Consider the following 16,079-nt stretch of genomic DNA (forward strand, 5'->3'; position numbering starts at 1 on the left):
AATTTCAATAGGAAAAGCTGCCAACTCTGACATATTTTTATATAATAGCAATGCACTTTCTGTACCTTTTATTGTTATAAGACACAATTAGGTAAAACTAACCTCATTTGACTGATGAAGTAACTGAGCATCAGAGTTTAAGTAACTTGCCCAGAATCACATCGCTGTTAAAGAGACGTCAGGATTCAAATGACTTATAGCTCTAATATGTGTACTCTTAATCTCTATACTATGCCCAGAGAAGATTAATGTTGTGTGGCAATTTTTAACAAAAACCTGATACTGGGAAATGACATGGCACAATGGAGGATAAATGAAAACACCCAGAAATACCAAGGTCTTTCTATAAGTAATTCATTATTGCAGAATGAGTAGTAAATGCCAGATAGGAAGAAGTGAGATTTCCAGCACCCAAACCCAAACCACATTTTGTTAACTATGTAGACAGGATCTGTCACAGCCTCTACCATTATCTAATGAGGCAGCATCCAAATGGTCATTGAAGAAGTTAAATAAACTCAGATTACTTTCTTTTAATTATTTAGACTCTATCTGTACAAGTGGAAAATTCACCTGATTTAAAGTTAAAATTCTTAAAGCACAAATTATGTGTTGAAATTAAAATATTATCTAAATATGTCCCTTTAAAGGAACAGTCTTGTATTCCTGGTCCAAGATTATATTCTGAACACAGTTGCAACTTAAAATTGGCCAAGACACTACAGAAAGCAAGAAAGATGTTAAATAACACTTAAAAGCTCACAAGTTTATTAGCAGAACTCTCACAAGAAGAAAAAATAGCAAAGTTTTGACGTGCAGCTAATTTCTCTCAGTGAATTCTATTTCCTTTTGATCCAAATTATAAAATAACCTCTGGCTAACAGTCATCCTCAGAATATGGACTATCAGTGAAGAGCCTTGTTTGTTCATATTTACATCTTGAGCACTCTACTGGATGTTGGTTAAAAGGGATGATTGCTTGATTTTGAGTCTACAAAGAAGTGGAGAATTGATAGGGAAAAAAATTCATTGCACCACATTTTCTCAGGAATGGTCCTTCTCACACATGCCTAGAGAAAGAGAGATCATGGGTAGAATGACAGCAGAGAGGGGTCCGAAGCAGGACAATTAGTTCAACTCATTCAACAAAAATGTACTGAGCACCACATGTCTTAGGTAGGACTTGGTCCCTGGAAGTTGGAAGATGAATAAGAACATGGTCTCTGTTCTTAAGGAACCATAAAGTCACAGATAAATAAGACAGGTGAAAAAATAATTGGCAGCACAATGTATTAAGTGTTGTACAAGCAAGCACTGAGGAGGAAGTCATTAAATTCATGCACAGTTACCTAAAAGAATGATACTTTGATGAGTCTTTTAAGATCAATGAGCATTTTCCAGGCATAAAAGGGGATAATAGGGCATATGAGTTTGAGGAAACAAGTGTTGACTCTGAGAATATGTAAAAATGGCATCACATTCAGTGAGTCTCTAATGCAGGATTCAAAAAGGAGAGGGAGGTAGTATAATTGGAGTATAGGTTATTACAGACTGTGAAAAGGGGGCAGATTGGATTTGTGGGTTTTGGTTTTTTCATCTTTTTACTTTTCTTGTGTTTAAGTAAGAGGTGATGAGGTCCTGGATCACTATGGCAGAGACAGGAGAGAAAGTGGAGCAGAGAGATTCTAGAGTGATGTTGGAGATGGAATCAATTGTACTTGGTGACCAAGAGAGTGTATTGCAAGTGAGAGGAAAAAGCACTTTGAAAATGACTCTATGTTTAACATTCTGATTACATGGCAATCATTAACTGAGCTAAGTAACTTAGAAGGATGGGAAAATGCTATAAGAATAAAGATGGAACAGATGGTGTAGAGGGCAAGAGAAGTGGTGCTCTGACAAACTCTGAAGAACCTAATATGGAAAAGCCAGGAAAGGGAAACAAGAGGTAGGACAGTCCAGGTGAAATAAATGTCAAAGCAAATCATTGGTCTCAAACTTCTTTCTAGATTTTATATTTCTTTCAATATCTTGAAAATTAATTATGTTATTTTAAGCATATTAGTATATCATCATCAATCAACATCCGAAAGTCCCTCTGTATAAAACACACTCTCACGAGTCATGGAGACACAAGGCACAAGTCTTATGGAGAGATAGTCAATAATGGCTCCCAAAATTTTATAATGAAATGACTGGGAGAAGACTGGTATTACTGGTTAGAAATATAGATGTTGACAAAAGAATTTCAATTCCCACTCAGAGTGAGAGAATTTGATTTGTTCAGGATAAACAAAATGGTTTCTTAAAGCATTCCCCAGAATTTCTGTTGGTTAGCAAGGAGTAACTACTCTGTTGATTTTTTAAAATAAACTCCTTACAGACATAATGAAAGTCAACCTTCTTTTTTTTCCACTTTTTTTAACCTAAAAAGAATTTGGAAAGAATTTAAAATTTCAGAGTTTAGCACCATGAAAACATGACTAAGAATGAGCCTTCTGGAAAAAAAAGAACTCTGAAAAATATATAAAAATAACAAAAATTCCATGTAGATGCCATCCAAAGTGATTGAAATTATTTTATATCTTCTACTGAATAAGCAGAAACTCTTAGAAATCCTTTGGAGTAATTAGTGTTGATTTCAGCCAGTACCTCCTTACATGTTTCAGACTATTGTGAAAATAGCTGAGAAATTGTTTCTTCTGTGAAAGTACAAAAAGAAGATTCAGTTGATTTTGATCCTCTTAATAGTTGTGAAGATTCAATGAATTCAGACTGTTTCTTATAAGAACTTCATGTGCATGTGGAAAAACAGAGAAGCACCAATTAATCCTTGCTGATAGATGGATGACACTGAATCCTACAGTAAGTAGGGGGCCTACAGTAAGGCCCCGAGGTCTGACAAACAAATGAGTTCAGGATTATATTAGGGACGAAAATCTTAAATAACAAAATACCACCTCAAACAGGTGAGTCATTCATTTGTCATAGCCCCAAAGTAAAGATGAATCAAGAAAAATCAAATGGGACTTCTGCTCTGGTTTGCCCTGGGAAAGCTTCCCAGGTATTTGTGACTCTGAACCACCACATGAAACCAGTGGGGGACTAGGATCCTTGGCTGTTGTGACATGGGGGTGTTTATATACTGGTAATAAAATCCAACTCTCAACTCATTACATTAAGGAAAGTTAGACCACTGCATTGTCTGGCCATATTAAGAAGGATTCATGAAGCATCTCTGGGGTAGAGAAAATAGCACTGGGCTTAGAACCAGGTTTTAGTTCAATAACCAATTTTGCCTTGTGCTAGGTCAGCAAATCTGACTCTTAGACCTTTAATCTGCAAATGAGGATAATGAGACATACTTGTATTATATATGAGACATACATGTATTATAAGAATGTATATGTATATACATATTATAATATATAATATTATATTAATATAATATAATATTATAATACATATTATAAGAATGTATATGTACATGTATATATTGTATATATATGAGACATACATGTATTATAAGAATTAAACAAAATAACATGTTGCAAAAGTTCCCTGGACAGAATAGGCACTTAATAAATTAAAAAATAATAATAATCCATCGAACAAATATTTGTTGAGGACATGCTGTAGACCAGACTGTCCAGAAAACTTATGAATAAATGATTTAAAGAAATCTTATTATTATTCTTATATCATAGCTATCTGTACATTTAAATTTTTGGAGTTTTCCTCACAGAAGAGGATTTGATTTAAAAGAAAAACAGAGGTAATACTTAAATTGAAATTAATCTGCATCTATACTTTGATAAAACCTGACATGTGAATTGGAAACCACCCCCAGGAAGGCCAGCTGGGTGAATGATGGCTGCTAGTTCCGTCCCACAAAAGAGTCACATGAAACTGGATATAGTTGCCACTTTGGGGCTCACAATGCCAAAGCTTAACAGGGGCTTTTCTGTGTCATCCCATCCTCTCATCTCTTGAAAAGCCTGCTGTTCTAAGCAAATTTAAAAGGCAAAATACCTATCCTTTCCTAGAACTGGGGAATGATTTGTCCCACAAATATTGGTACTAGAAATAGGCATGCAAATATGTGTCTGCTAAAAGTATGTCATCTCTCCTATAATTTTAGGGGTGCCTGAACAAAATAGACCCTCCATGAATAAATAGTCATGACATCCAGGAGCATGATAGACTAAACCTTTTTAGTTCTATGGTCTCACCTACAAGCAAACATTGTGCCCATCATGACCTTGAGCATTAGTATTAAAATCAGCAAAATATCCTTTACTCAAATTTATGTAAAAGAACAGCTACGAAAAATTCGGTGGGCTTTGTAAGAAGACATACCTGCCTGCTTCCCTTTGTTTAGCTTTCTTTTGATTATATACACTGATAAGTTTAAGGAAAATTGACTGTCATGTCCAACTAGTTTTACTCCTACTCTTCATTGTCAGTACTGCAAAACACCAGTTGTTCTCCTAAAAATGTAAAGTGGCAAAACTATAGAAGAAGCAAGTATGTCTGTGGGGGATGTAGGAGAGGTTCAGGGAGCAGTACTCCTTCTTAAGTAGACCTGGTAGGGTATGTGTCTGTAGCTCCTGAATTTGTCTAGGAAGTCTTAGTCATAGATGTGTTCAAATGGGCCCTCAAGCCTAGCACTAAAGAGGAACCATTAGCCTTGGCATGGAGCACACACAAATTTTTAAACTTTTTCTCTGGCTCTACTTGTTATTGCTTTGCCTCAAAAACTGATTGGGGAAAGGCAAGGCTGGGGCAGTGGAGGGAATAATTTAAGATTTGTTTTTATGAATATTGCAAAATAGAATGAGCATCTGAAAGTCCCCAGGCTCTCTAAATTTTATTGATGTTGAGAAAAACTGATCCCAGTCCTAGTTTGATGCATTCCACAAAACCAGGGCTACCCAAGTAAGCATATTCTGCCAAACAGCTATTTCCAATACCAAATGCAAAGATGATCTAATAAGCTGGCTCTGGTTGTTTGTGAATAAGGAACTTGAGTGTTATTTGTTAAAGATTTTGTATAAGTTGAGGAAAAAATTAAACCAATGAAATGTATTATATGTATGTTGAACATTTTATAGAATAGGAGAGAGTTCTGAGTCTCTTATGTCTCATCCCATGCTTAGGGTATTCTCATATTCACTATATAATAATTTTTAAATGAACACACTAAATTTCATATTTCAGATTCACAATTATCAAATGGCATTTACTATGTATTTTTAACTTTTTTTTCATTTAATTATCACAAATACCCTGCTGTGGAAATATTGTACTCCCCATTTTCCAGATAAGGAAATGGAGGCTCTGAGAGATTAAATACCTAGCGGAGGTCACACACTCAAGCGAGGGCAACAGTATTCAAGTAGAATTCTTTCTAATGCCAAGTCTCAAGCTTTTGTGAAAATCTTACCTTGCATTTCTAAAAAAGTAGGTAAACCAGTTTTAAAAGTCCTCAGAATTATAGTCTCATCTTGCCCCCCAATTATATCAGAATTAGGTTATTTAGAATGTGTTTGTTAGCGAATGGACTGTTAGAAGTTACTTTTATATTTCCCAGCAAATAATTGGTCATCACTCTAACGGAGATACTTGATCCTTTCTCAAAGAAGAAATGCATCCTTGTAATCTCACATTTCCTGATAGGGAAAGGACCAGAGTAAGGAAAATATATGACTGCCAGGATAAGCTGTCAGCAAACCATACACCCTTGCCAAAAAAAACCAAAAACTATTTTGTTTGACATATGTGTTTATAATTGCCAAGTAAGTAGGAGCAGCAAGATTAGTGGGTTTCACCAGTTTGAAAAAAAACATCATAGCCACTATCACTTATATGATCAAGCTTTTAATGTATATATATAAACACATATCAACTTTATCATAAATAAGGGGAAATATAACAAATATCTTTGCAAATTTTAGGCTCAATGCTTGATATTCTTGAACACATTATGGTTTGCATAGAATCATAGACTAATGGCAATGCTAGGAACCTAAGGAATTATAATATTGAACCCTATCATTTTACAGAAGGAAAAATCCACAGCCTTGACAAGTAAAATGGCCAAAGATCACACCAGCCTCAGAGCCATATTTTGAGTCCAAATATTCTCTTTTGCCCAAAGTTACACAACTAGCTATTGACAGAACTGCAAATAGGTCTTAAATTATCTTTTTTTTTTCTTCTTCTTCACATAGCTTAGTATTTTGCTATCTCAAAGAAGCATAAGGAGATAAAATTCTCAAACAGAATAAGCAAGCTGATACACATAGACACTATAATAAAATAGATATCAAAGGCCAAAAAAATCATCAAATATAAAAAGTCTTCTGTATCTCAAAGAAAAAATCCATCTTATTTTCTGATTTCTCTTTTGTTTTCTTTTCCAGAAACTCTTAAAACCGATTGGGGTAAATATCCATAACTCCATTTTGTCAAAGGCAGGTAGTTATGCTTATAATAATGGATTTAAAATTGAAAACTGTAACAGCATTTTCCCCAAGAGACCTATTTGAAGCAGAGCCAACTAACTTTTTAAAGAGATACATCTTTTAATTCTTAATAAGCATTAGACAATTTATAAAAATAAAAATTCTGATATATGGCCCAAAGAAAATTTTAACATTAACCTCACTGAGTTACAGAAGTTTTATTCCAAATTCTATACCAGTTTCTAGTCAAGGGTAAAAAATCGTGTGGGAATCAGGAAAAGGGTGGGGGGGAATCATGAAAAAGAAAATATGAAAGGGAGAAGAGACATATAAGATAGAAATTCCAGAAATGAATTAACCAATAACAAATCTATAATTGTTTTGTCTCAGACATTCTGTAAAATCCCAGCGGTCAAGACAAATTTTGAAGTATTTGTTTTTGCCTCAATGGCTTCACATCCTTTAAGTGTTAAGTCCTGCAAGAAAATTAGAGTACATGAATTTTTAAAAAATTTTCTTGGTCAGAAAATTCATTCATACATTAAGTTATATGTCAGTATCTGAAAGTAAAAAACAGCTCTTCCTCCTTTAACTTTTGTTTTCACCCATTTCTGCCACAAAATTTAAGAAAATAAGTGCCATTTTCTCACTTAAACCTCACAACAATCTAATGGGTAAATGGACACAAATAATTTTCCAAAGGGTACACAGCCAGTAAATGATAGACCCAGAATTGCCAACGGGTCAGGCTAACTCCAAAAACAAAGCTTGTAATCAATACCTGAGATCAGAAAGTGTTGATGTCTTCTTAAGCGACCCTCCTCCTTGGCCACAGTGATTGGTTGAGGGATGGGAACCTGTTCCAAGCTAGTTCAATCACACAAATGCACTAATTCAGCCACAGTATTGGTCTGAAAGTACGTATATGACTCAGACTTTGCAAATAAGAATCTTTCCTTGAGAGTTTTCTCACTGGAATTGGAGTAAAAACAATATCATCTCTTTGATCTTGAGAATGTATGATTGTGAACTTGACTCTCTTGTCTACCTTGAGAAGTCAGTCTGAGAATGTGAGGCAATCTGCAAAGGAAGAAGACATGAAAGTCAGAAATGTGGCACACACAGGTATTCAGTTAACTAGCTCTAGTTGTCCCAAAGCAGTGTAAAATCAGCTTTTTCTTCAGTTGAGCTCCAGTTACTTAAAACCAAAGATCCCAGACTACCATGTCACAGAGGAGATCAACTTGAGCTATACTACTACAGAAAAGTCCAATATGCCCCATGTTGATAGGTGAAAGGACATTTCAGGAATGTTTGTGATCTAAAAGGACACAATGTGTGACTAGGGAACAGTAAGTAGACATACAGGTCTCAAATGTAAGTTGTCTGCAGGGGACACCTGCTTTATCTATTGTTTTGCTTGGTTTTTATCCAACTACTTTTCAAAAAATACAGTGTAGGACTGTATAAAGAGATGAACAACATCAAATGTAATATGAATCACTATCATTTACAGAAGTTTTCTACCAGCTATGCACTTTTTGAAGTGCGCTACATAAAGCAGCTGTTTTCAAACTGTGATAAGCAGAGCCCTACACATTGTCTGGAGTGATGGGCTTGGGGGAGTACAGGTACAAGCATGAACATAAAGGAGGCAACAAATCTGTGGTCTCCTGCCCCAGGCCCATCTTTAAATAAAGTATCCCCTCTCCCTGCTTGTTCAGTAAATGGGCTTCCACATATGATTGTTTCTGAAGAAAGGTTATGCTGCTAAAATATATCTAAGAACCATTGATATACATCTTCTCCATACTCACAATAAAGCTATGAGATATATTACCCCTGTTTTATACTTGAAGGAACTAGGGCATAAAAATATTAAGGAACATGCTCAAGATGACCTAGCCAATAAAAGGCAGAGGCAGTATTTGGACTCTTGCTTTCTTTGCCTGGCTCTAGAGCCCCATTACACTATTCCCACTATCCCCTTACATCTCCTGCTAGGACAGTGACCTGCTTACAGACCCTCATATTTGCCTGTTTGTTCTCAAAATCTAAACAACCAAGGACCAGTTACAAAGCTGTAGTCTGATAGATAGTCGGACTCCCTGTAATTGACTGGATGTAACAAGGAAACGTACCCCAGAGCAGTCGTGGAACACCACTCAAGTGGGAAGGAGAAACATCTTATGTAAGGTTTGAGTTCTTACTGAAAAATCCAGAGGAAGGTCTAAGGGAAGAAGCAATCAGTTCTGGATCAGTTGCTGTTTCTAAGATGAGGGCAGGAGTATCAGGAATTAACTAGGGTTGGGAGCCGTCTCAAGGGGAGAGTAGTTTAGCAATTGCGTGTTCCTAGTAAAAGATGGGAAGTGTAAAGCAGGTATGGAATAGCACTGGTAACACAGCACTAGCCACTCAATGAAGGGGTCATTTGTGCATTTGCCAGCTGCTGCATGACCTTGGCAGTGTCTCCATTTAAGTTCAAGTTCAAGGCACTATCTGTGTCTGTCATACTACTAACCTGAATAAAGGCAGGTGACTTTGCTCTTTTTCCCTCTGAGCTGATTTTTTACTCTCAATCCCAAACAGACTTTTACTCTTATGTTTCTCTAAACTTGCTGCTATCCCAGCAGGAGTTTTATTGAATTCGACAAATTTCAACATCAAACACCCACTGATGTGTACCTAACACACCTAATATATATGAAACATACCCCTAGGCATGGGGATCAATCATCTCATCAAAACGCTTTCTTCCCTCAGCCCAGGGTTATAAGGCTTTGAAGGAATCCAGAGTAACATCCTATCAAGAAAAGTTAGAGAACCCCTCGGGCTGAGCAGTAAAATAAGGCCTTTCTGATACTGCAGATTTTTAATATCATCTCTCTGATAAGAGATGCATGTCACAGTGGTTGCCTTTGTCTTCTTTAAACCCCTGTGTCCTACCCCTTCACTTTCTCTCCCACCTTGTGTTCTGCAATCAGAAAAGGTTCAGGGCTTTTAACTGGAAGAATTATTCATATTATAACTTTATGGTTCAAGAACTCACTATATGCTGGGCTTGGTATTAGACAACACAGCTGAAAATATGATTTGGATATATTCCCTGTCCTGAAGTTGTTCAAAATCTAGAGATATTAACAGGTGTGATCATAAACATGACACCACAAGGAGAAAATTCCAAGTATTAATAGTAAACATTAACAATTTGGATTGGACCATGGTATCTAAACTTAAGCATCAGAAAAGGGATTTGGATTAAAAACTGACTAGAGTGGCTGTCTATTTAGTATAAACCTGGAGAGATTGTTAAGCACTGCTTAACTTTTAATTAAATTTCTCTTCTCAATATATAACTCCCTCTAGAGGAATCCTTCCTGAGGGAAAAATAAATCTGGGCAGTTTAGGTTAAAAAAAAGTCAAGAAATCCAATGGAAGAGACATAGTATTCTAAATTGGCCTTACATCTGTTCTTATAGGCAAAAGTAATTAACCAGACTGATGACTTTTTCATGTTTGATATTCAGTAGCTATGTGAAAAGAAAAATATACATTTACTACATACCATGTTAAGTACTGAAATTATGCTTGATATACATTTTGCTAGATGGAAAACCTATATATGTTTAAAACCCCTCAAGAATATAGGGATCCCACATTTAAAATGACTTTAAAATAGTAATTCAGTCAGGTCTCTAATTTGTGTTTGCAATGTGGAAGAGAATTGAAGATGAAGACCACAGTTACATAAGCTTGAGCCACTAGAGAAATTAAATATAACACACATAAACATGAAGAGTTTATTTTAAATAAATCAAATATCCTGATGTTGAAGCCACAAATTATGAAATTGTGTTTGGTTTTCATACTAACACCAAAACTTCAAAATGGCATCCACAATTGACTAACCTTCTTTCCTTGGCCACAGTTTGTACTTAGCCAACCCACATATTCAGGCAAATACATGAATGTGTACCCATCACTGATGTAATTCGTGGGCAAAGACAGAGCGTTGCAGAGACCTTGCAGTCATTCTCAGACAAAGGTCTTCAGGAAAAATCATTTAAATTAGGTCAAACATTGAAAGCTAATGTTTTTCTGTGTGATTAAGGTTTATTATTGGTCATCTTATTGAATAAAATAATATGTGGGCTGTGACATTGTTTTAAAATATCTGTGTAGAAAAATAGAAGGAAAAAATGCTGCAAGAATAAACACACTTTGAAACAGCTTAGGTGCTCTGCTTTCCCGTATGTCATTTGTTTTCCTCCTGTGCCCTTGCCTTGACACTTTAAGCGCAAGATGTAATGTCCTAATGCTTTTCTAGAACTGGTACCTTTCCAAAGTTATCTGTAGAAAGTGGCAGAGAGGTAGAAAGAGCATGGGCTTTGGAGCCAGGCCAATCTGAGATCTAATCCTGGCTCTGCCTTCTACTGGCCACTGGCTTTGAACAAGTCATTTTACCTGAATCTGAGTTACATAATCTATAAAGTCAGGAAAATAAGACCTGCCATCATAATCTATTGTATAAATGTCATAATACATATAAATGGCCAGTGTGGTGTCTGTCTTGTGGCTGTAGAACAGTGAACTGTAGCTGCTGTAGAACAGCAGCTATCATGGTCATTATTTGTGTCATCATTGCTACCGATAATGCCGTTATGCATTATCATAAAGAGGCTATAAGCAGCTACTCGAGGGCTGTTTATATAGTGCTTGCTGTTCTGCCCTCACTTTTACCTTCGCTGTCCTGCTCATTTCTAAGAACCCCTTTATCAGTGTCTGATAATGTTTTCTGTCTTATATTTTCCATGCAGCACTGAATGCTGCTAACAGGGCAATAGTGGAATGCAGGTAGACACAATCATCTTCCACCTTACAGGGAGTATGACTGTGCTTTCAATGACCAAATTCGAGAGAAATGGCCTTGAGTCTTCCTAAACTTAAGAGGAATATTCCAAAGAAAGGTCTATTTAGGCAACTGTTGATATAGTAGATAACAATGATTTAAAGTTTCAAATTTAGAGAATAAACTTCCCAAAATGGACACAAATCTATTATATTTACAAGCTGTTGACTGTATTTTTTGCTCATTGAAGAGAGCACCTAATAATTGTGGAGAGTTGAAAGGAAGAGTGTACCTTCTTGGTCCCACTTTTCAGCCCTTTCTCAAGAATTCCAGTGAAGCTGGACTTTGACCCATAAACTTACCTGACCACAGGAAGAGCCCTTCTAGGTGGCATTCAAGACGTAATTTAAGTCTGTAGAATATTACATCATTTTTATTCTTCATTTACATAACATCTCTCAGGGCAATTGTTCTTTAGATAAAAATTTGAATAGATTATTTATTATTATCAAAAGTACATTTCTAAAATCATTGCGTATAAGCCCCTAAATGTTTTAAAACCATTAGGATATGAAATCATTTAGGACCTTCCAGTATACCTATGATGTCATTGCCCCATGTAACATTATTAGCATTTTTGCTGCATCTCTTTATCTTATTTTTTCACAGCTTACTTACAATTTTTCACTTATTTATACATGTTTCCTGACCTAGTGCCTTATGGTAGGAGTTTGGGACTGCTGGATCACAGGAAAAACAGAAACATTTGTGATCTTATTATCTTAAATGATTTATATGAACTTTTGGTATAAACAGTCCACACAGTCTCACACACAAAATCCTTGATCAAACATTTTTGTTTTTCTTAAGTCACTTAAGACTAAGTGAAGCTAGTATTTTTTTAAAGGAACCACTTGAGTTTCATGGTTACATAATACCCATAGCAGGGTAAATGAGCAACAGTGACTGTTATCAATGAAATAATATGCACTTTTTTGGTTTACATTATAGGTGCATCCATCCTATCACCATGTCTTCTTGGCTTCCTGCTGCCTGTCCTTGGCATCCTTGTGTACTTGGAATTCTGAATGTGGCATGACAACTGCTGCTCCCAGCCCAGCTCAGAGGACACCCTCCATCTCTGTGATGACTACAATTCCTTCCAAGTCCTGCAACTCCATCCTAAGCCAAATAAATTATACTTTAACAAACTATCCAACTGATTTACAGCATATGTTATGACTGAGGCATTCAGGAACCCCTTCATCCAAAAGAATAAACTTTTAAATGGATATAAAATGATTTTTAACTCGTTCCAATATGCCTTATAAACCACTTAACCTAATTCTGTGACAGTTGCATGATTTAATCCAATGGGACAATTTACAGTGTTCAATTCAACACCATAGGCTGTAGAGTGAAAGTAAAATCACCATACACAGGTGCTTTAAATTTAATAACAAGTTGTGAAATATAATAGAGGTTGAAACGTTGATCGTATGTGGTAAATGTAAGAGTAATACAGTCTCTTGTACTATCCTCTCTGTTTTGGGTCCTGCATATTTTTGAATGGCCCCTATCATTCATGGCATTTTGAGTTTTCTTTAAGAAAAAAGTACAACTAAAGCATTTAACATAATTTCCAATACCAAAACATTCTACTGAATGAGTTGGATGATTTTGAATATTGAAAACCAAATTCTAGAGCTTACTTTCAGTATTCTTGTTTTGGAAGTAAGTAATTTTCTAAATATTTGGTCTTCAGAATCAGTAATACTTTTAAGTTAGTTTTTTAATAATAAAATTAATATACTACATGAAGTTTTTTTTTTTTACTTTTGTATTCTACTCTGACATTATTTTATGTTTTTCGTATCATCAATTTCAAACCTCAAAAATATCACAGCTCTTGTGTTAGAGTATATCATGTTGCTGTATTTATTCATACGTGAACTGATGAATTTTGAGAAGTAGAGTGCTTCCATTTTTTAATTGAGATGTGACAGTCTTTACACAGCTAGGAATAAATGACAGTTAAGTGAATATCAGAATTATCTAATATTCTAGTGACTTTGTTTTTGTGCTTCATTTTAAGTAAAACCTCTCTTTATTAAAGGTATGGAATCAAGAAATCACCTGTAGCTCGGAAAAACTACAGTATTCCCTATTTTTTTTTAATTTAGTTTTAAACTCATTTCCTGCTTCAATGCAATACCGAAAACTGGCTATGAATACCAAATCAAGATGTTGCTAATGGTACTTTGAAGAGTATGCAAAACTGGAAGGCCGGGAGGAGACAAATAACGTGTCTGTCCAGTGGTCTCCCAAGTGTTGGTGCTTTAGGTTTTTATAAGTTGTGAAAAGGAAGATGCACATTTCTTCATTCTCCATGGTGTGCACGGAAATGTGTTTGAGTGTGGATGTGAAAGAAATCAAGTAATAAAGGATTAGCTGGCTTATGAAATAGTGCAATGTCTGATGCTTCAAGAGGCATAATCCTATTTTATTAGCACAACCTTGCTAGCTAATTAGAGATAGAATTTATCTTTTTAGAAAGGATACCTTATAGGTTCATAAAAAAAATATTTACAGGAAGCAAAATAGATCTATTACTATTTTACCCCCCTTTCTTTAATTTGTATAATTTTTGTACTATATATCTATGTATAAATGTTTAGAGTTTTCATTATGAAAATACCAATAAATATTTCATTAGTTTACATTTAACTCTTTGTTATAAAATGAAACTTTTTAAAAATAAGTGAAAGGGATGATTCTCCAGTGGAAGTATGTCAACAGTCTTGAGATCGTTACCAGATTTCATAAAATATTTAATTATTTGAAAAAAAAAATCTCTTCATACTTTAGGGAAACGAATACTCTGTGAGCCTTCTGTACACGTTTGTGTTTTCATTGTTACACTTTGAGGTTTTCCTTTTGCAATGTGACCCATGTTGGGCATTTTTATATAGTCAACAACTAAATCTTTTGCCAAATGCATGCTTGCCTTTTATTTTCTAATGTATGATAATAAAGAGCAAAACTGGTTTTGCATGAAATGGTTCTGAACGGTAAGAAGAAAACAGACTTTGGAGGTTGTTTGTTTAATTTTAACTTTGTGGCAGAGATAAGGTAGATTAAAATCTCTCATACACTGATAACTCAAGCCTTTCATTTCCTCATACAAGTGTACAAATTTGACTGGGACCATCAGTTTTAAACTGTTGTCAAACTAACTAATGTATCATCTGCTTTAAGACGCAAGATTCTTAATTAAACTTTATATAGATATAGATACATATGTTGTTTCTTTGTATTTCAAGGAAAGGTGATAGTAGTTTTATTTGATACTGATAAATATTGAATTGATTTTTTTAGTTATTTTTTATCATTTTTTCAATGGAGTAGTATAGGACTGTGCTTTGTCCTTTTTATGAATGAAAACAAATTATAAAGAAATAAATGTCTTACTGTTACCCAAGAAATAACAATTGTCCTTTCAATTTACCTGAAGTTGAAAATTCGTTTTTAAAGGGTTTTCATTAAAAGTTTAATAGCATGGGAAAAAAATGTTACATGTTAAACAACGGTTCAATGTTTGAAGCATTCTACAAAAAATATACAAACAAACATAGAGCTACACACATACACACACACAGGCATTATTACAGTGAAATACTCTCGCCTGAGAGATAACTTCAGTTTATGGAGACGTCAGTGCATATTACTCAGTCTAATGCCGGACACTAAAGCAAGCTGCTAGATGCTGAAAAAATAAGAGACTAGATAAACCCTGAATGAACTGATACTCTTAATAGAGGAATTTACATAAAAGCATAACTCTACAGACAGGAATCTGGTTCAGGTAAAGCTTTCTCTGAGTCCTGAGCCAGACTGAGCCCCAAATTCTAAATGCCAGAGCTTCCTGTGTTTCTGGCTTACAATCCTCCCCTGTGTTCTGATTGTGATTTCTCATTGGCATTCTGACCTCCTTTCCTGTTTCATGAAGCTTGCTTCCACCCTGCATCCTGGTTTCCCTTTTAGACCCTGCCTCTGTTTCTTGACCTTAAGGATTATATTACTTCCATTCTAATATTTTGCTTTTGGTATTTGACCTTGGATTGACCCCATCTCTTATTCCCCAGGCTTTGGGAGATCAAAGCTTCTTTCTGTGAGAGCATTTTCTATGTTAGTTCTCAAACCTGATCGTCCATCAGGATGACCTGGAGAATTTGAAAAAATAAATAGATTCCTTAGGTGTTAGTTCAGACTTACCAAATCAGAATCTGGGCAGTGAGGCCTAGGGATCTTTCTAGGTTGTTCAGGAGTGTCTGAAAAGGAGCCAGGTTTGAGAATCACAGATTTTCATCATTATTACAAGGTAGATTAGCTGATGTTTTAAACTTAATCAACAATATGAACATCATGGATACGTAATTTAAATATCTCTTAGAAAAAAATCCATTCTCTTGATTTGTCTAAAATGCTAATTTGTTCATTTGCTCTCTTTTGCTTCTAAGTCTTAAGTATCAAAAGGCTATATACTTTCTGTCTATTAAAAATATCCCCTAATTTGTTTGTGTCTTAAATCCAAGCAGCACTTCAGACTGAAATGCACTTCAGAAGACTTTTTTCTCCAGAGGAATGTGGATTTTACTTTTTTCTTTCTTTTTTCTTCAAGTAACTTGGAAAGTTAATTAAATTTTAATACCTAATTTCCTGAGTCTATAATCTTCTGGAGATGCTTAATAAAAAGATTGATG

General features: G+C 35.1%; 1 protein-coding gene across 3 annotated transcripts in view; it reads left to right on the forward strand.

The window, feature by feature from the left end:
- CNTN1 (contactin 1) overlaps positions 1-14,357 on the forward strand; it is a 365,513-nt gene extending 351,156 nt beyond the window's left edge. For all 3 annotated transcript variants that reach the window (XM_029205356.1, XM_029205357.1, XM_029205355.1), the window contains one exon: positions 12,328-14,357. In XM_029205356.1, coding sequence (XP_029061189.1) covers positions 12,328-12,404 — 77 coding nt within the window. In that variant the 3' untranslated portion in view covers positions 12,405-14,357. The remainder of the gene's footprint in view (positions 1-12,327) is intronic.
- Positions 14,358-16,079: the final 1,722 nt, after the last annotated feature.

This window comes from Monodon monoceros, unplaced genomic scaffold (assembly GCF_005190385.1).
Source record: "Monodon monoceros isolate NGI ecotype Baffin Bay Population unplaced genomic scaffold, NGI_Narwhal_1 Super_Scaffold_6, whole genome shotgun sequence".
In the NCBI taxonomy this organism is placed as follows: domain Eukaryota; kingdom Metazoa; phylum Chordata; class Mammalia; order Artiodactyla; family Monodontidae; genus Monodon; species Monodon monoceros.